At 44.5% G+C, this 19,879-nt stretch overlaps 2 protein-coding genes across 3 annotated transcripts; both read left to right on the top strand.

Moving 5' to 3' along the window:
* The first annotated feature begins 363 nt into the window (after positions 1-363).
* Positions 364-10,884, top strand: L3HYPDH (trans-L-3-hydroxyproline dehydratase). 2 transcript variants are annotated; one of them, XM_080941492.1, is made up of 6 exons: positions 364-1,013; positions 4,315-4,484; positions 6,514-6,636; positions 6,719-6,856; positions 7,331-7,375; positions 10,343-10,477. In XM_080941492.1, exons 1-5 carry the CDS (start codon positions 506-508, stop codon positions 7,361-7,363), a joined length of 972 nt encoding a protein of 323 aa, XP_080797618.1. In that variant the 5' UTR covers positions 364-505; the 3' UTR covers positions 7,364-7,375; positions 10,343-10,477. The 2 variants fall into 2 exon arrangements, with proteins under 2 accessions (XP_080797618.1, XP_080797617.1); XM_080941491.1 differs by lacking the exon at positions 7,331-7,375 and having other exon boundaries at positions 10,343-10,884.
* A 4,906-nt stretch (positions 10,885-15,790) lies between these two features.
* GPR135 (G protein-coupled receptor 135) lies at positions 15,791-17,164 on the top strand (the record flags this gene model as incomplete). The annotated part of the gene is made up of 1 exon (XM_080921860.1): positions 15,791-17,164. One exon carries the CDS (start codon positions 15,791-15,793, stop codon positions 17,162-17,164), a length of 1,374 nt encoding a protein of 457 aa, XP_080777986.1.
* Positions 17,165-19,879: the final 2,715 nt, after the last annotated feature.

The raw sequence follows: 19,879 nt of genomic DNA, 5'->3' as shown, positions 1-19,879 counted from the left end.
AAGCTTGTAGCCCCGCCCCCGCTAAGGAATTCACGAGGCCTGGCCTCCACCCTGCTTTGAAGTCTCCAGGGACCGCCCCCATCGTGCGGGCTGGTTTTCTAGGCACCGCCTCCGCCAAATAGTCTCTGGGGCCCTGTCCCCATTCTATGGGCTAATTCTCTAGGCCCTGCCCCCGCCGCGTGGCTAGTTTCCGAAGCCCCGCCCACAGCGAGCCGTCTCGCCTCCTAGCCCCGCCCCCGCCGAGTGGTCTAGCCTCTGGAGCCACGCCCCCGTGGGGGGGCTAGTTTTCTAAGCCCTGCCCACCGCCTCGTCTAGTCTCTGAGGCCCGCCCCTGCTGAGTGTCTAACTCAGAACCCAGCTCGCTTCGGGCCCGCCCAGGCTGAGATTCCAGGCGCTTGTCACTGGGTGGTCTCTGCTCCGCGGCTTGGCTCTGAGATTGCCGCCGGCTCTGCGCGTTCTTCCGTGGGGTCTGGCGCCTTCTCCCCAGTTTGGAGAGCCGCAGACAATGGAGGCAGCGTTGGCAGTGACCCGACTACCCCCGCACGACCCGAGGACGCCGGCACTGTCGGTGGTGGACATGCACACAGGCGGCGAGCCTTTGCGCATCGTGCACGCCGGGTGTCCCGAGGTGGCAGGGCCCACGTTGCTGGCCAAGAGGCGCTACATGCGTCAACACCTCGACTACATACGGCGGCGACTCGTGTTCGAGCCCCGCGGCCACCGGGACATGTACGGAGCTATCCTGGTGCCCAGTGAGCTGCCCGAAGCGCACCTAGGCGTCCTGTTCTTGCACAACGAAGGCTACAGCTCCATGTGCGGCCACGCGGTGCTGGCGCTGGGCCGCTTCGCGCTCGACTTCGGACTGGTGGCCGCACCCCCAGAAGGCGCCGGGGAGGCCCAGGTCAACATCCACTGCCCGTGCGGGCTGGTGACTGCCTTCGTGGAGTGCGAAGGTGGCCGCAGTTGCGGGCCTGTGCGCTTCCACAGCGTCCCAGCCTTTATCCTGGCCTCAGGTAAAGGGTGAGACCCTCTAGACCCTGTTGAGGCACAATCCACGAATCTAACTACTGCTCTGTGCTGAATATATCTGCGCAACTAACCCACCCAGCCTGCCCTTTCGATTAATGAAAAGGTAATTTCAGATTACTGCACACGATTTAGTGTCTTTAGGCCTTGCAGGTTAGGTGAATGCAATTCCATTATCCTGCTGAGTGGATCCACACACACAAGGCCTGATTCGTAGACACTCCACAGTAGATTGAAGTTAAGGAGCAAAGGACCGTGTGTGTACCAGAGTATGACCTAGAATATGCTTGGTAAACACATTACTCCTAATAAGTTACTGAACATGACCTCTCTTTTCCTCAGTTGCTAAGTGCCTTCCCTCTACAGGGGGAACTTCAGTTACAGGCCAGACTAGGGCTATACAATGAGACTCCCTGGCTTTGGGGAGGAACTATATGACTAAAGGAACTGCATTTGTAGACAAAATTATTAGTGTCCTTGTTGAGAAACAAAGTCATTGGCTGGACACACAAGTTCACAACTCAAAGCCATGCAACCTTAGGCAAAGTTCACAAACTCCTTGACTGAGTCTATACCTTCATTTTAGCTCAGAGGTTTTTGTGGTTAGTAATGAGGGTATGAAACATTTTTAAGTTTTTATCTTTTTAAAGCTAATGGGTGTTGTTTGTTTTTATTGTTTTGAGACGGGGTGTCACTGAATAGCCCTGGCTGGAATGGAACCCTAGAATTTCGATGCTGACTAGGGTGGCCCTCTGTCACCTGCCTCTGCTTCTTTCGAGCTGGTAGAATTTTTTAGATATCTGAAAAAATATTTGTCAAGAAGCAGAGACTTCAAGATGTGTAGGATTGTTTTCTGGATGTGCAGAAAAGTGAACAGGGCGATCCTTTGCTGTCTGGCCAAGCACACAATCCGCATTCTCAGAACATTTACAAAGAGGAGCATCCCTCTCAGAAATCACCTGGCAGCTTGTTTTCTGTAGCAAGAGGATCCAGCATGCAGCTTGCAGGGCCCATTTGCCCAGGATAGCTATGGGTATGCTCTCCATAAAGTCTTCACTTACTTAAACCATTTTGTAATCATTTGATTTTTATTGTCTCTGGGTTTCAGGGTCTCCAGCTGGAAACTTACTACTGTGGCAGGTCAGGCACAGTGGCCGGATTGAGTTCTGTCCAAGTAGATGTTTAATGTTTGCCTGGAGGTGAACTGGGAGCTAATTTAGCCAATCCGGGAATAAGGTTACCACTGCCTTTCTCCCAAGTGCAAAGCATTCTTAGAAAACCCGATCTTGATCCTCCCTGAATAATTAGAGTCTAGATCAGCCTGGGCATAAATGACACTGTAGCGGAACAGGCTTAGGGCAGCCTCAGTTGAGGAAACACCGGTGATGAGGAATGCCTTGGAGGAATTTGATGCCCTATGAGAGTTTGGGTGTCACATCCAGTTGGCACTGGGGAAAATGATTTATGATTATTTTATCATCATCATCATTGCTATTGGTTTTTCAAGACCAGCTATTTAACTAGCTGGATAGCTAGTTTCTCCCTAAGCGCCTGAAGCAGCAGATTAAAGGGAGTCCACTTCCTGAGACCAGCAGCGGCAGGAGCAGGAGCAAGCTATTAGTCTCAGATTCATAACGAAGACACATAGCCAGACCTTTAGATTCCATACTTCCCCACAGCATTCCTGTGTGGCAGCACAAAAGTTAGGATTTGAATGGTCCCTCTGAGGCATGAGGAAAAGGAAATCATACATCCTCTTCTTGGAAGCCCATAAAAATCAGATGGTATTGAAGAGAACTGATCTTCCCCTTCCCACCTTAGCAGCCTTGTGTGAGAAAGTCACCATCTGTGATAAGAAGGCGTCACCAATGCTCACCTGGGGGGTATGCTACAGAGCTCAGCCCCCACACACACATATACACACAATAGATTACCTTTATATTGTTCACTGTGCCCTAGGGGGTCTACTACAGCAGACTGTATTGATAGTGACCGAAAAAGTAGCCACATCAGTGAAATTTGGAGACTGTGCAGACTGGCTCTCTGGTCCTCTTGAGAGTGCCATTCTGGTCGGAAATTAAGCTTTGGCTTTCATACTGATATTCGCCACACCTACTGACCCGTACCTGGTACTTTCTGTGTGTTACTGCCTGGGATTCTCAAAGCAATACTTGAAGGGAACTGAGTAATTGCATTTTCTGTGGGAGGGCAGCAAAGCTGTGCTGAGAAGCAGAACCAGGATCCAAACCCAAGCCTGGCAGGCAGGCTATCTTCCTCTCATCCTTAACAGTTTTGCAATTCACAAAGATGTATTTCGATGTTGTAGAAAACTCATTTATCCAACCTCATCCGTACCAAGTGATAGATTTGAAACTTTATCCTCTTGTCTAACAGAACTTATAAAGAAAGGCTGTTTTATTTATTCATCCTGTAACTCTTTAATCTTCCATGTGGTATAGACCCTTCTGTTAGGTATGCCCGAAGGCTTACCTGAAGGGAATCAATTTAAAATCCCAGGGATAAGCTTGCATAGACAAAAGGAAAGACGTTGGATTTTTGATTGAGTTCTGAAGACAGGTTATATATTTCAAGGGAAAGGGCTGAGACCTCACAGACTTCTGAGGTTGACTTCAAGCTCTGCCACTTGTTTGGTGGGGATTTCAGAAGAATGGGAGTGTCTTTAATAATAGTGCCTGCCTCCTGGTGCTGAGGTAAGTAACTAAGCAGCTAGTGTAGGCAATGTGTCTGGCACATAGGATGTACTCGTGGTTGAATCTCTTCATTTCCAGTGTCCCCAAATATGTGATCTTAAAAAGTGGCATTATGCAAATCTGCAAGCCCAGTGCTAGTGGGGTGGGCGTGTGCTACTATACTCAGATTTTTTTTAAAAATCAATTAAAAATGTGTTTGGCATTATAACTACAGTTTATGAATCGCATTCAAGTCCTTGGAGAAGAAGCCTTCCCCTATGTATTCCTTTACAGTGTTCACAGGAGGCTGTTCCAGAGTTTCCCCATCTCTTAGTCACTCAGTATTTCCTACAAAAGAGCCTGGAGCACTCAGATACCTATATCTAAGGGAGAAGAAAAGAAACATCTGGATACATTTTATCTAAGAGGGAGTGTTAGGGGGTGGAGAGTGCACCTAGCTCTCATTTACCTGACACTTAGAAAATGGATTTCTGCTTCATTCTTTTTCATTGTTAAAGTTTCTCCTTTAGAGTACATAGAATTAAAACAATGTGATTTCTTTTTCCCTAACAAAAGTACCTGCAAATGCTTCTTTCAGACCTCACAGTGGATGTTCCTGGCCATGGAAAGGTGGTGGTGGACATTGCCTATGGTGGAGCATTTTATGCATTTGTTAGCGCAGAAAAATTAGGACTTGATGTGTGTTCCGCAAAGACGAGGGACCTTGTGGATGCAGCGAGCACACTGACAAGTGCAGTGAAAGCTCAGGTCAGTCCCAGTACTACTCTGACGATGATGTCCCCTACTGTGGCTTGGACAAATACACATTGTCACGTCCACTAAGGAAATTAGGCACAGATGCATGTAAATATTTATTCATACTAACAGGGCTCAGGCATGACACTAGTGAATTCTAGCTTTGACACTGAGAGCATTTGTCACCTCATCTCAATGTGTCTTTGGTTTTCCTGATTTTTAAAATAAAGTCAATTTAGGTGATAAGTGACTCTATTCTTTTCTAGCACAGTCTGCCAGTGAACTTTGAGTCAGGACTCATAAGTAAAACAACATTACAAGCTAAATGTCTTGTTACATGATTTTATAGCCCTAAAGAATACATGATTTTAATATGCTTGTATTATTATTATGGGCTCACTTAACAAGGCTTTAGTTTGACAAGACTTAAACTTTAGTGGGAAAATGAACATATATAACATAAGGCTGGGGAGATGGCTAAGGGATTAAGAACACTGGCTGCTTTTACAATGAACCCAGGTTCATTTACAGCACCCACACGGCAGCTCATAACCATCTAATGCTCTCTTCTGGTTTCTTTGGTACTTGACACATATGTGCATAGACATACACGCAGGCAAAACATACATAAAATAAATATATTTAAAAGAAAATACACAGAATATTGCTGTTTGAAATTAGCATTTTCTGGGACTATCATTTTACCAATATGCAGAATTATTGCAAATTTATTTTAATTTGCATCAATTTTCTGTCCTATCAGATATATAGCTAATGGTTTTAAAATATAAAATAATTCCACTTTATTTTTTAATGAAACAAAAAAGCCTCATTTTTCCATCATTTTCTTAATAAAAGAAACAATTTTGATCTTTCTGTTAATGCTTGACCTGCTCAGGCAGGTGATAATGCAGTGGGTGGACACTGAGAAAATCCAGAATCCTTGTACTTTGAGAGAATTGAAGTTCCATCATCAGAGAATTGGGCAGAGAAACTGCTTTGTCAGCTGATGGCCAGGCCATGCATATTGTTGATGCAGATTTCGAGAAGGACCTTTCGTAGAAGAAAGTCCAAAGTTAATGTTCCCTAAGTTCAACCTTATTCTTTTAACATGTGTTTCACAAGAAAGTATTGCATATGTCAGACACTAAGCTAGATGTGGGAGACCCAAAGGAAGGACAGGTCCCTGTATCCCAGGATCTTGGTCTAGTGGAAGGAGCTAGCACACCACACTATGTGCTATAGTGGAAGACAGCATGCGACTTTCAGCAATGAAAGATAGCTTGCAGGTCTCTTTAACTTGGTTTGACAAACTGGTGGCATGTGATAAATGTGTGATGATTATGGTGATCTCAGACATAGCTATCAGATATGATTATTACATCGATCTCAGACATTGATATCAGATAACCACAATGATCCAGGAAAAGCTCAACTGCCGGACCTCCCCAGGACTGGAAACAGTTTCTTTGGGCCTGGATAGTCTTTCCCACTGCCGGTCCTGGGCTATGTGTCTCTGTGTGCGTCAGTCAGTGTTCTTCAAAGAACCCCGTCTTCATCCAGTTTTTTTCTTACCAGTAGTTCTGAACCCTTTTCACTTTCTTTTTAAAAAGGTATAATCTGCTGGATTTTCCTACATTCTTCCCTTCCCCATGATGCTCTTAACTCGGGCAGTGTCAGCCTGTGAACTCTCCATCCTGAACACAAGAGTTTCACAGAGTCTGTGCTACATGTGCATATAAATTAGACTGCACATTTAGTCGAGGCTAGATTCAGAGCAGCTTCCTGAGCAGGAGCTCAGCATGGGAATCATAATGGCCGATAAAACTTTATCAAGAGAATGACCCAATATCAAGCAGTTACTTGCAAATGTATTCAACAAGGTAATTTCAAAAGATGATATGCATTGAGAAGATTATGTCTAAGAGTCTACTGTTGACAGTAGTTCTTAAGATGAATTTGAATCAAAACCTTTTTTACATGTGGTTGGTCTTTTTTGTTTGTTGTTGTTTATTTTTGTTTTTGTTTTGTTTTGTTGCAGTTTAAAATCAACCACCCTGAGAGTGAAGACCTTGGTTTTCTGTATGGAACTATCTTAACAGATGGCAAAGATGCTTATAGTGAGGAGCCCACCACCAACATCTGCGTGTTTGCAGATGAACAGGTATCAAGACTGTAAGTGTTAGGATCGAACATGCAACTGATGGACAACACTCACATTCCTGTAATTACTGATTCCGAAACAGGTCGACAGAAGCCCCACTGGCTCAGGAGTGACAGCCAGAATTGCTCTACAGTATCATAAGGGGCTCCTGAAGCTGAACCAGACCAGAGCTTTCAAAAGCAGCGCAACTGGCTCGGTGTTCACGGGCTGTGCTGTGAGGGTGAGTTTAACTAACTCCTTACGTGCCAATGTCTTGTGAGACAGAAAAGGCTGGCGCTGGGTGCTGGATACCTTTCTTCACTGTACTCTCAGACGAGCATTTGAAAGCAGACCTATAAAAACCTGTGTTCAACTGGGATACCAATTCTTTTTTCTTTTTAAGATTTATTTATTATATATAAGTACACGGTCACTGTCTTCAGACACACCAGAAGAGGGCATCAGATCTCATTGCAGACGGTTGTGAGCCACCATGTGGTTGCTGGGAATTGACCTCAGGACCCTGGAAGAGCAGTCGGTGCCCTTAACCACTGAGCCATCTCTCCAGCCTGGGGATATTAATTTTAAAGTGTAGTGTTGTACCTCTGGGTTGACCCACTGTGCTTTCCATGAGTCAGAAATATGTTCGAGATGAAACTAACCATGGTTTGCTTTCCGCTCACCCTCTCAGAAGTAGTCACTGTGTTCCCCACAGGCTACACGATGTCCCAAGCAAGTGAACGGCTGAGTGCCAAAGCAGGTGAGAATCCAGCTGTTTCTGTTGAGACAGACGAGAGGCCCGCAGGGCTGTGACACGATGCTGCTTTTCTAATGTATCACTCTTTGCCATACAGATATCTGAATTTACAAAAAAATAAGTGTGTATACATCTCTGTGTAACTGGTTTGTTTTCAAATTAAAAAAAAAAAAAAACTTTAATTCCCAATAAGTACTGAGAGATAAAGATCATGTATAAAGAAGAGCTTCTAGAGGTCCTCAGAGATTAAGGTATAAAAGCATCCTGAGACTAAAAGATTTGAGACGTACTACTTTAGCGTTTGGAACCTCTATGGATCTATCTGATTTGTTGTATGGATCTATTATACTTCGTACAGTATTATGTAAAAGGTGTGAGTCTTCACATTTTTTTTTGTAATTAAATCAAATTGTAGGGCCTGGAGAGATGGCTCAGTGGTTAAGAGCACTGACTGCTCTTCCAGAGGTCCTGAGGTCAATTCCCAGCAACCACATGGTGGCTCACAACCATCTGTAATGAGATCTGATGCTCTCTTCTGGTGTATCTGAAGACAGCTACAGTGTAGTCATATAAATAAAATAAATAAATCTTAAAAACATAAAGACAATCAAATTGCAAATGTAATAACAATGAATCTACTCAATAGTAAATGAGACTTGTTAGGGAAGCTACGTTAGCGAATGAATATACTCAGAAAGAGTCCTTTAACATGGGGAGCAATCTACTGTAACTAGTTTTAAACTTTTTTTTCTGAATACTGAGATACCTTTAACCTATGGATCCACACATCACACATTGATTTTATAATATCCAAGCCTTCTATGTTGTATGTAATGTGAATCATAACGTCTTCAGAGTCTGAGACTGGGTTTAAATAGTAACCTACAGTGTTTATTGGGAACTCTTTTATATGTCAGTTTCCAAGCTAAGAACTTTATGCATGCTTTTCCATTTCAACCTTACCTGACTCTAGGAGATCATCACAGGCATGGCAGCGGAGCAGCTAAGAACTCAGGAGGCAGGGAGCACTGGGAGTGCTATGACATACTCTTTCAAACCACCACAGGGGCAGTGCACTTGCTCAGCAGACACAAGGCCCTGGGTCCAACTAACACTGCAAAGGTGCTAAATGGTGGAACTACTATATCTTGATTTAATAGTTGACATTTTACTTTTACTTTCACTCATTCTTATTTTAAAAATTAGAAAAACCAGAGACCACAGGTAGGATTTTGTACTCACTACTTTTATAATTGCTGTGACCAAATACCCAATGGAAGGTTTTATTCTAGCTTGTAGTTCAAGGAATATCTTCCATAATGGCAGGGAAGACACAGCAGTACATTGAGAAGGCCTCGTGGCAGGAAGCCATCTATCAGGAAGCACAGGGAGCAGGAAGTAGGCTAGGCTATAAACCCTTAAGACTACCCCAAAGACCCATTTCTTCAGTGGCTCTCTACATCCTAAAGGTTCCACAGTTTCCCCAAAGAGCACCACCAACTGGAAACCAAGTGTTCAAATACTTACATTAACCCATGGGGAACATGTCATACTCAAAGCACAACAAATTGTCAGTGATTTATTTTACACCTGCCAGTTTCTCACCACACCCACTGTAAAGAGCCTGTGCTTTCCCGGATCTTAGCTGGTGCCTCTCATGCTCATCTCCCATGCTCCCAATTAGGTGATTCTAGATTTGGTCCTCAGCTTCCTTCTAGTCTTTCTTCAATTAGATGACACTGAATTATTTTGTCTACTTCTTGGACTTTGGTTCTTTTTTTTCTTTCTTATAACTTTATTTTTAAAAAAAAAAGATACATGTACAGATTTTTAAAGCATTTTGGCATAACACTATATGAATATGTTTTTGTCAGTACTTATTTTAGAGGTTTGATAGCATGCATTGAAATCCCACTGGTTACCATGGACTTTGGTTCTTGACCATCTGCAGACATAAGTCTCAGACTTTCATCCTTGCCTGTCTGTTTTGTACCTCTGTGCAGTCTAACCCTTAAACAGTTCACTATACTCATCGAAGTATCATAATTGTGCATATTAAAAACTTTTCCCTCTCCCTTCCTCACCTCCACCTCTCTCTCTCTCTCTCTCTCTCTCTCTCTCTCTCTCTCTCTCTCTTTCTCTCTCTCTCTCTCTCTTTCTCACATGTGTTTTTCTATTGCTGTGATAAGACACCATGACCAAGGCAACCTATAAAAGAAAGCAATTTATTTGGGACTAACAGGTTCAGAGGGCTAGAGTCCATGAATGTCATGTTTGGGAGCATGGCAACAAGCAAGCAGGCATGGCTCTGGAGAAGTAACTCGGGGGCTTACATTTTGGTCCAAAAGCAGAAGACAGAGAGAGAACTGAGAATGAAGTAGGCTTTTGAAACCTCAAAAGCCTTCCGCAGTGACACATTGCCAAAGTCCACACCTCCTAATCCTTCCCAAACAGTTCCACCAACCGGTGACCAAGCACTCAAACATATATAAGGCCACAGTGCCATTCTCATTCAAAAAACCACACTCTTACTTCACTTTTGTTAAGGGCATAAATAATGCACTTCTAAGCTAGAAACTATGGCCAGATTTTTCATATTCACAGTTTCTTGTCTGTCTGCATTGCCAGGCTATAAATTCTACCTCCAAATTATTGGGTATTCCATCTCCTCCACATTACATAGTGCCTTATGACTCTGGGTATCAGTTAAGGATCAGATTTTTTTCCTTTTTTGAGACATAATGTTGCTCTGTAGCCTAAAGTTCCCTCTTAGCAGGTTTCTGAGCTTCTAGACCCTCTTGTGTGCCCCCTTATCCGGGTAAGTTAACTAAACACACTTCATCACTCACTTCAAAACCTTCATGTGCTTGGATCAACATGTAGATTTCTCTAATCATGACACTGAAGAGACAAGCCTTAGACACACCGGCCAACTGGAGAAGTTTCTTAGTCTTTTGTCTTCTTTTTCAGGAAGCAAAGTGTGGAGATTTCAAAGCTGTCATAGTGGAAGTTGCAGGACAAGCCCATTACACAGGGACAGCAAACCTGACAGTGGAAGATGGTGACCCACTAAGGGATGGCTTTCTCCTCAAGTGACCTTTTTCCTCACAAGTTTTAAAGGCTTTCCTTAGAAAGTAGTTACCTTTAAAAGATGTTTTCTCTGTGCTATGTGCAAACCAGAATCCAGTTACACCTATAGGCTAATTGTCATACTTTCTAAAACTGTACACTGTGTTTAAATATAAGGTATCATACTTCCTATTTGCCAGCCTTTTGAGCATAAATGTCACTAATGGGACAAACAAAATGCTAAGAATTCAGGAACTTTTTAATCATTAGTTTATGCACCAAAATTAAAGCACAGTTACTTAATCTTTGCTATGGAAATGGCAATACTTGTAAGTTTTCTTGAATGCTAGCTTCAGCTATAGACCACACGATAGGATAGTAAATGTTGTGAGATTGTTATTTTAATGTTCCATTTTGAATAAAATAAAGCCATTCATAAGTATCATGCTCATGGAGGTGGGTTATTATAATGTTCTCAACACTTGGCATAAATAATCTTGGAAGGATCAAAAGGAGTCAGCTTCTCTGACAGACATTGTCATCGCTGCTGCTGAGGTATTGGTTTTGCTACAGAGCCCCTCATTATCTAACCCCAACTGGTACCCAACTGCTACAAAGTCACCAAGTAGTTCCGCAAAGAACAACTGCTAACCAGACATTTGCTATCTCCTTAGATGATGCTATTTGGTTTGGGGGTGGGATTTTGCTTGTGTGTTCAGTAGATTGTTTTGCCTTTGGTTCGTTCACTGGTTCTAAGAATTGATTCTACACCCTCATGTTACATTATTAAAATACAAGTGTAAAGTAAAAAAAAAAAATCTATAAACCTTTGCAGTGAAATTTATCTCATGCCCTATCAGCTGACCTTGACTGGTGAGTTGTTCTTCACTGACAGGGCCGTGAGAAGGAAAGTCCAGAAGACAATAAAGAATATAGAAGAGGTGGGCTCAGGAAGCGTTGCACAAGCCATGTCTTATGCCAAGCAAGTTTTCTAAGAAGTACCATCTTGTGTGCTATTTGTAGGGGGCAGGAATGGGAGAGAGCCAGCAAAAAGCTATCATCCGATGGGACAAAGTCAGCAGGAAGCTAACCAAGCAGTGCTACACAAAAGAAGCACAAGATTCCCCAGGGCGTCACAATCTACGCAGAGTCTCTGGGACTGAGAACTCCAGAGTCTTCAGTGGGGAAAGCCAAGTTTCCAGGGTCGGAAACTTTTAACTCCTTCCAGGGCCTGGCCCCTGGGCAGGAACATAGACTAGGTTCCTGTTGTCTTTTCATGAGGGCCACTGGAAAAGCCTTGGATCAGCCTGGCTCTCAACAATCACCTGCTTACTAGATTTTAAACATGAAGAAATCTCACTGCTGGCATTCTTGCCAGTTAATACTTACCTTTGAGCATATTTAAAAAACACAACAAAACAAATGCAGTGCTTGAAAGTGAGCTGTAGCATTTGGGAGATGCAGCCAAGAATATTGTAACGTTTGAAGTTAGTCGATATATTAAGGCCCTATCTCTTAAAAGTAAAATGGATCATTGTCTGCCATCCTTAACTGAAACATTAACTGTGGTGCCTTCAGAAAATTTGGAATATCTTCTCTGAAGTATGTAACGTACTTCAGTTCTGAACATACTAGATACTGAACTAATTCATGCTAAGTGGTGGTCTCATCCAGCAAGCCTTTATTGACCCATCTTGGAAGAGTCTAAACCTTCATTATCTAACCTAAAGAAAAATAGAAAGTAATTTTTTATTTCCCCATTACCTCCAAGTACTTGTGGTTTTGTGTCAAAACCACGACTTACCTCAAAGGAAAAAAAAAGGGGGGGGCACTCTTATTAACTCAATGTGACTAAATTTCCATAGATTAGGTGATGCGCTGAATTTAAAGAAATAAAAGTAGAGTCCCTATTTTCTCTTAATCTTGTGTCCCATTAGTAAGATCCAACACATACACATCCTTTACCTGAAAACAGCAAACTGCTGTTGGTATCCCATGGCTACCAAGGGTGCAGAACTTTATCTGTGATAGTTAGGAATCCCCAGTTCTCGGTAGTAATAAAGGGCAGGTGGCTTTTGGTTGTTTTCCTTCTTGTCTTAGAATTGTCTACAGACTGTGGACATTCTCCACTAACTGTCTCGGGGTAGAGCCCTCTCCCTCACTGTAGGATGCCATGACTTAATTCCACTTATATGCATGGTAAGGAGATGCTGGACAAGCGTGTTGAATCACTCTTGGCTCATATAGTCAGTCCAGAGGCTGTGTGACTCCAACAAACGTCCTACATTCTAATCTATACTGTGTTTTGCTCTGCCTCCCCTGGAGTCAGAAAGGCTATGGAGACCAACCCCACCTCCTCTGCCATTCAAATGAGAGCAATGTTGATTCTGCTGCTAGATACTTCTCCCTGCAACCTAGTTGCTGTTCACCTAAGGTCTTACAATACAGATTTGGCTTGATCGGGCTTGGGTTGGGTTGTTCCTAATACTCTGTTGTGTCTGGAGAGGGACTCCCTTAGGTAGCAAAACTTTTTTTTTTTTTTTTTTTTTTTGTCAATTCTGTTAATGACCTGATGGGGCTCAGGTTTGACAGGTGAATGGGTCCTGACTGAGCAACTTCTCCTCACCCTAAAATACTCAGAAAGTATTTAGGTAAAGGATAGAGGTGGCCTCCACAAGCAAGTGTGTCAAACTGAGATGACTCCAGAAATTTGTCATTGTACCTTACTAACTGAATCACCCACCGGCTTTGCCCCCTTCAACGGCTTCTTGATTTTAACCACCTGTGACATTCTATACAGCATCGCCTTCCTTTTCACTCACTGCCTTGTCCCAGGTTATCCCATTCATACTTATGGAAGTAGGGTTAGAATAAAGCCTCTCTGATGGAGAATAAGAATGATTGGAGGGGTAAGGTCTGAGCTCCAGTAGGAAAGATAAACTAGCAGAGAAGACAAGGAAAGAAGTGAACCAGGATGCTGTGAGGTCCCTCTTGTTGTTTGAACCATGGTCCTAACTGTGGGCCTTGTTTGGTCAACTGCTAGTTTCACTGCCCTTCCTCTCTTAATCAGGGTTTTCCTGCTGTGAACAGATACCATGACCAAGGCAAGTCTTATAAACGACAACATTTAACTGGGGCTGGCTTATAGGTTCAGAGGTTCAGTCCATTATCATCAAGGCAGGAACATGATAGCATCCAGGCAGGCATGGTGCAGGAGGAACTGAGAGTTCTACATCTTAAACTGAAGGGTACTAGGAGAAGACTGACTCCCAGGTAGCTAAGGCAAAGGGCTTAAAGCCCACACCCACAGTGACACACCTACTCCAACAAGACCACACCTCCAAATACTGCCATTCCCTGGGCTAAGCACATTCAAACCACCCCACCTCCATAATGTTCAGTCTCCATAGTACAGCACACAAACGCTGTCCCGTGAAGACCACACACATTTATTTCCCCTTTACCACCTCCCGCACCACTTGTGTGTAATCTAGAATTCAGACACTGTCACCAATTAACCTCTTGCCATCATGTTTGTGTTCCCTGTATCTCTTCTTCCTTCTCCTCTGCTCTCCACTCTCAATAGTCCAATGTGGTTTGGCATAAAAAGTCTTTATCAACTACTCTAGCACCTATCTCCATTGAATTTCATATTAAAACACACATCTCCTTATAATGCATTTGTGTTTGCCTAAAACTCTAAGTCTTTTTGGAACAAGGACCTTTATTTGCTGTTCCCTAAAACTGGGCTGACAATTGCATTTTCTAAACAAACTATAGGTTGTATATTTTTGCATTTAAGTGATTGTCAGTATCTCCTGGAGAGCCTGTTGAAGCTCGAGTCTGGACCTCCCCCCAAGTATCAGATCAGTAGATTTTGCATCTCTGGAAGTTCTCCAGCAGTGCTGATGTTGCTGGCCCTGGCCGCACACATTGCAAACAGTTGCTTTAAAGAACACATGTAACCAGAAGGTTTAATCAAGCCTTTCCTACTCAAGGCCATAGCCAAACTGGAGATGCAATGTTGCTGGGCAGCCAGGCCTTTCCTGGTCCTGTCTCTCCCCAGTCAGAGTTCTCCAAAGTGCAGACGACTGGCAATGCTTTGGATGGCACACAGACCATGTTCCAGAGAGCAAATGGAAATAAGGGTAGAACCTATAATCCTTTCTGTCTCTCCCCATGTGTGATGGTATGCATATGTTTGGCCCAGGGAGTGGCACTATTAGAAGGTGTGTCCTTGTTGGAGGAAATATGTCACTCTGGGGGTGGACATGGAGACACTCCTCCTAGCTGCCTGAGGTTGCTTAGTCTGTCCCTGGCTTCCTTTGGATGAAGATGTAGAACTCTTAGTTCCTCCAGCACCATGCCTACCTGGATGCTGCCATATTCCTGCCTTGATACTGAACTGAAGCTCTGAACCTGTAAACCAGCCCCAATTAAATGTTGTTCTTATAAGACTTGCCTTATAAGAACAACATGGTGTCTTGGTGTCTCTTCACAGCAATAAAACCCTAAGACACCATGCATTAACCAGTTAGCATCCAGAAGTCTGGGCCCTTGAACAGTAGATGACATTTTTCCTCCTAGATCCACATGCCAGTCCTTGAGAACACTTGTTCAGAATCAGGCTTCAGCGGTGAGCCCAGCCTCAGGAATGTTGGGTGTCAGCAAGGAATCTACTGAAACAAATGTGTTACAGCAGTGGTTTTCAAAGTGTGACCCTTGGGTCACCATCATCACCATCAATATGAATTCTCTGTCCAGAGCTACATTGTCTAAAACTGAGATTGGAACCTACTCGCTTGTAACATGACTGATTCTGTTGCCCACTCAAAATACAGATGTACTGGAAAACCCCACCCACCCTGTTCAAGATCTCCAGGTGTGGACTGTTTTCCTCTTCTACCAGTGTACACTAGAGATGCCCACAGCAGCATCTCCTTTCCTGCCCCACAAAAAGGCCTCCCCTAGGGCATCTGTGCTGGACAGAAAAGAGCAAGAACACTTTAACTGAATCTGCCATACGTTTGCGGGGTGGTCTGGCTTTCTTAGGCCCGCCAGGGTGCTGGAGGTGGACCATGTCATCCCTCAGACTAAGACCAGTGGCTTGGTCACCTCCGGCTGGGAAAGGAGATATGGGCTGGCTTTTCTGGGGTACCCAACTAGCGTCCCGCCCCGCGCTCCTGCGTAAATAGGCGGTTCCCTCGGCAACGCCTGGAACCCACGTCAAGGTTCCACCAGTCCCGGGTGGTGACCGAGTCCCACCCACTCCTCGCGGCTGCCGTTCTGGTCCGCACAACCTTTCACCCTGCTACGGGATGAGCAGAGCGGCGGCCTGCCAGGGACCCCATGGAGGAGCAGGCGCCGCCTCCCGGCCGCCCGGCTGCGAATGCAGCCTTGCCGGGTAGCGCACATCCCGGAGGGGCGGCTTCCACAGCCACCGCGGCCGCGCTGTCATTCAGCTCCGTAGCCACCGTAACGCTTGGTAACCAGAGCGATGCGGGCAGGCCGGAGGCGACGGGATCTCGGGGACCAGCACCGCTGCTATGGCACGGGGCAGCGGTGGCCGCCCAAGCGCTCGTACTCCTGCTCATCTTCTTGCTGTCTAGCCTGGGAAACTGCGCGGTGATGGGGGTGATCGTGAAGCACCGGCAGCTGCGCACAGTCACCAACGCCTTCATCCTGTCACTGTCCCTGTCGGACCTGCTCACTGCGTTGCTCTGCCTACCCGCTGCCTTTCTAGACCTGTTCGCGCCGCCCGGAGACTCAGGACCCTGGCGCAGCTTCTGCGCAGCCAGCCGCTTCTTCAGTTCGTGTTTCGGCATCGTGTCCACGTTCAGCGTGGCGCTCATCTCGCTGGACCGCTACTGCGCCATCGTGCGGCCGCCACGGGACAAGCTGGGCCGGCGGCGCGCGCTGCAGCTGCTGGCCGGAGCGTGGCTGGCTGCGCTCGGCTTCTCCCTGCCCTGGGAACTGCTCCGGGCACCCCGGGAGCCCCCGGCCCCGCAGAGCTTCCACCGCTGCCTTTACAGAACCTCCCCAGACCCTGCGCAGCTGGGCGCCGCCTACAGCGTGGGGCTGGTGGTGGCTTGCTACCTGCTGCCCTTCCTGCTGATGTGCTTCTGCCGCTACCACATCTGCAAGACCGTGCGCCTGTCGGACGTGCGCGTGAGGCCAGTCACAACCTACGCGCGGGTGCTGCGCTTCTTCAGCGAGGTGCGCACGGCCACCACCGTGCTCGTCATGATTATCTTCGTCATCTGCTGCTGGGGCCCCTACTGCTTTCTGGTGCTGCTGGCTGCCACCCGGCAGGGTCAGGCCACGCAGGCTCCCTCGCTGCTCAATGTGGCAGCTGTTTGGCTGACCTGGGCCAATGGAGCTATCAACCCTGTCATATATGCCATCCGCAACCCTAACATTTCCATGCTCCTAGGACGCAACCGCGAAGAGGGGTACAGGACTAGAAACATAGATGCTTTTTTGCCTAGCCAAGGCCTAGGTTTTCAGGCCAGAAGTCGCAATCGCCTTCGAAATGGCTGTGCCAACAGGCTTGGGGCTTGCAGCAGGATGCCTTCTTCCAACCCAGCTAGTGGGTCGGGAGGGGAAGTGGTCATGTGGGCTCGAAAAAACCCAGTTGTGCTCTTCTTCCGAGAGGGTCCGCCAGACCCAGTTATGGCAGTAGGCAAAAAGCATACATCTGAAACCAGGGACAGCAGCATCTAAGAAGGGTTGGGGTGGACAGCTTATAATAACAAATTTTTACTCCTCTCACTGAACGATGTGGGAATCAGGGGAGAACTGTTTATTTCCTAAGGCCAAACGTTTTAAAGCTAAAAAGACAGAAGTGAGAGAGTGACCATTTCATTCTCAACCGTAAACGATGTAAAAGAACATTTCCCTTTCTTCCAACGTGGCCAGGGGAATGTGAAATGCAAAAATTAAAACAATCTTAAACCGTATAACCAAGCATTGTAAGGTGTAAGTGCTAAAAAGCAACAAAAATAAAAGTCACAGTTACTGAAGAGCTCGTTACGGGAATCACACTGTGAGACAAAAATCATTGAACTTGACAGTTGTATTCAAATACTGTTTGCTTGTTTGTTTGTTTGTTTGTTTGTTTTTAATGAACTACGGCCCTTGGATCTGTTCGAAGGCCCCTGTACTTTCACCAGCATTGTGCAAAACTTCAGATTCTAGAGCCTGCACGTTTGACCTGCTTTGGGTGCTTGGAGCAGAAACATCGTTACACAGACTGATACTCTCTCCTCAGAATTTTTGTGCAAGATTTTAAATTTAGAGATTATTTTAAACTAGTTCTGGATTTTGTAAAGTCGCTTATTACTAGATATAATTCAGTGGTCCAAAGGGCAAAGTGAGCAAAACGTGTTTATTTAAACTGAAGTCTAATATTACACATAAAAACAATGTTTCTTATAAGCCCATCTTAGCCCCCAAATTATCTGTCTTGGAAAACACCAGCTGTGTACTTCCTATAAACTGTTCTTGTCTGATAACTTGTATGGATGCCACTTCAAGTGTTTTCATAATAATAATAATATAATAATAATAATAACTTTCATACTAGAAAAATTCTTCTCTATTGGGGTAACTTTTTTTATAGAACCCAAACCGTAATTTGAAATCAAATTCTTTGAACATAGTGAGTAATGCTAAATATGTATGTAGGCATATTATACATACATATACATATAGTACTGGCTTTCCTATTTAGCCTTTAACTACCAAATGTGATTCCAAAATGAAATTCTAAAAGTAGTTTGGAAAGTGTGACCGGATTCTTGGAATAGCCGGAGAACATCTTAAGAGGACCTTCTATTTAGAAGTTTGGTTTTTTTTTTTTTTGTTGTTGTTGTTTTGTTTTGTTTTTTAAAGTAGCAGATTGCTGCTTTACAGGTATGGCTTGTATAGAAGATTATAGTCATCATTAGAAAGATAACTGGTTTGGAGTTACAAGATGGAATAAAAGTCCACTGGCACAAGGTTGGAGAGATACCTCAAGCCAACTGAAAATATTTTCAGAAACTTGCAAAAAAAAAGTTATAATAACTCAGAAGCACAATCTAAGCTCTATATGTGTGACTTTCCTCACTCTGAATGTCACGTTAGACTTTCCTGCCTTCCCTGCTTCTCTTTCATCCAGCATCTCATAGCTTTAGCTGAGCAAGCACTTTTAAAAGTATGAAAATGCATCTGTTATGTGAAGATTTCACTGAACTAGCCAGCAACATGTGAATGTAAAGCGTTTAAGATGTTTGCTCTTGGGCTGGAGAGATGGCTCGGTGGTTAGAGCACTGACTGCTCTTCCTGAGTTCAATTCCCAGCAACCACATGGTGGCTCACAGCCCTCTTCTGGTGTGTCTGAAGACAGCTACAATGTACTTATATATAATAAATAAATAAATCTTTTAATAAAATAAATCTTTTTAAAAAGTTGTTCATTCTGTGTAAGTCTCTGGGTGATAGGTGAGTATATAAGATTGATTTGTAACCAAAGATGGAAATACATGATTCCTGTCTTGACGAGCAAAGATGTTTTAATTTTCCTTATTCTCTGGAAGTTTGTAAGTTACCTGGGTATGTTGTTGATACAGCCAATGTAGCACAAAGGTGATAGGGAAAAAAATCTCTCCGTTCTAAAGCCTATGATCATAAGGTTACAGGCTTAATGCAACCGGATCTGGGATTTGAGGAGAAATCATGGTCTTGCTATTGTGAAATTTATAGCACAGGGACTCTTATTTTGTAGAAAGATTATGTGATTAAAGGAAGGAGGCAGTCATGTTACAGAGTGGGGGATCACCTCCAAAGAACTGAGGGAAGGAATCAAACAATAGGCATGGTGCAGAATAAACCTGGGGGACAGATGGAGGTGACATCTAAGTGAGTTGAAGCCACAGGGTGATGATTTGAAGGGCTTTACTGGACAAGGGGAATTGCCCTCTACATTGTCAGGGAAGGGCAATGGTAATGAAAGGGGCCATTCTAAAAGCCATTCTGTCAGTGGCTCTCAGAATCATAGCCGGCAATAAAAGAGGGACAACAAAAAGTCCCTAATTAAGTTGATGATCAGCGTGTATGTGTGTGCATGTGTGCATGTGTTAATTTTTCATTTCATTTTCTGCCATATGGCTATTAAATGGCTGAAGTGGGAGTTGTACAGCAATCTCTTCAGTTTTGTAGCCCTTCCCTTCTCTGTGTAATGGCAGGGAATAAGGGTGAGAAGTTGTGGCACCATGCTTTTCAACCCATCCCCCATCCCCCATCCCCATCTCCATCCCCCATCCCCATGGATCATTTTGCTTTTACTTTAAGGGCAGTTTTCTTGGTGCTGAAGCAACTATCAGGTGGAAATCACAGAGGTTGCCTCCAGAAGGCGTACAGCCTCAGTGAGGACCTTCTGCTTCTTAAGAACCATTC

The sequence above is a fragment of the Micromys minutus genome (genome assembly GCF_963924665.1).
Source record: "Micromys minutus genome assembly, chromosome: 1".
Taxonomy (NCBI): Eukaryota; Metazoa; Chordata; class Mammalia; order Rodentia; family Muridae; genus Micromys; species Micromys minutus.
This window is presented reverse-complemented; position numbering and strand designations above follow the sequence as displayed.

Excerpts from the sequence above, each read along its gene's own strand:
- L3HYPDH (XM_080941491.1), top strand. The coding sequence starts at position 506 with ATGGAGGCAGCGTTGGCAGTGACCCGACTACCCCCGCACGACCCGAGG. Across the intron at positions 1,014-4,314 it reads AGCCTTTATCCTGGCCTCAG|ACCTCACAGTGGATGTTCCT; the intron begins GTAAAGGGTGAG and ends TGCTTCTTTCAG. Across the intron at positions 6,857-10,342 it reads TCACGGGCTGTGCTGTGAGG|GAAGCAAAGTGTGGAGATTT; the intron begins GTGAGTTTAACT and ends CTTCTTTTTCAG.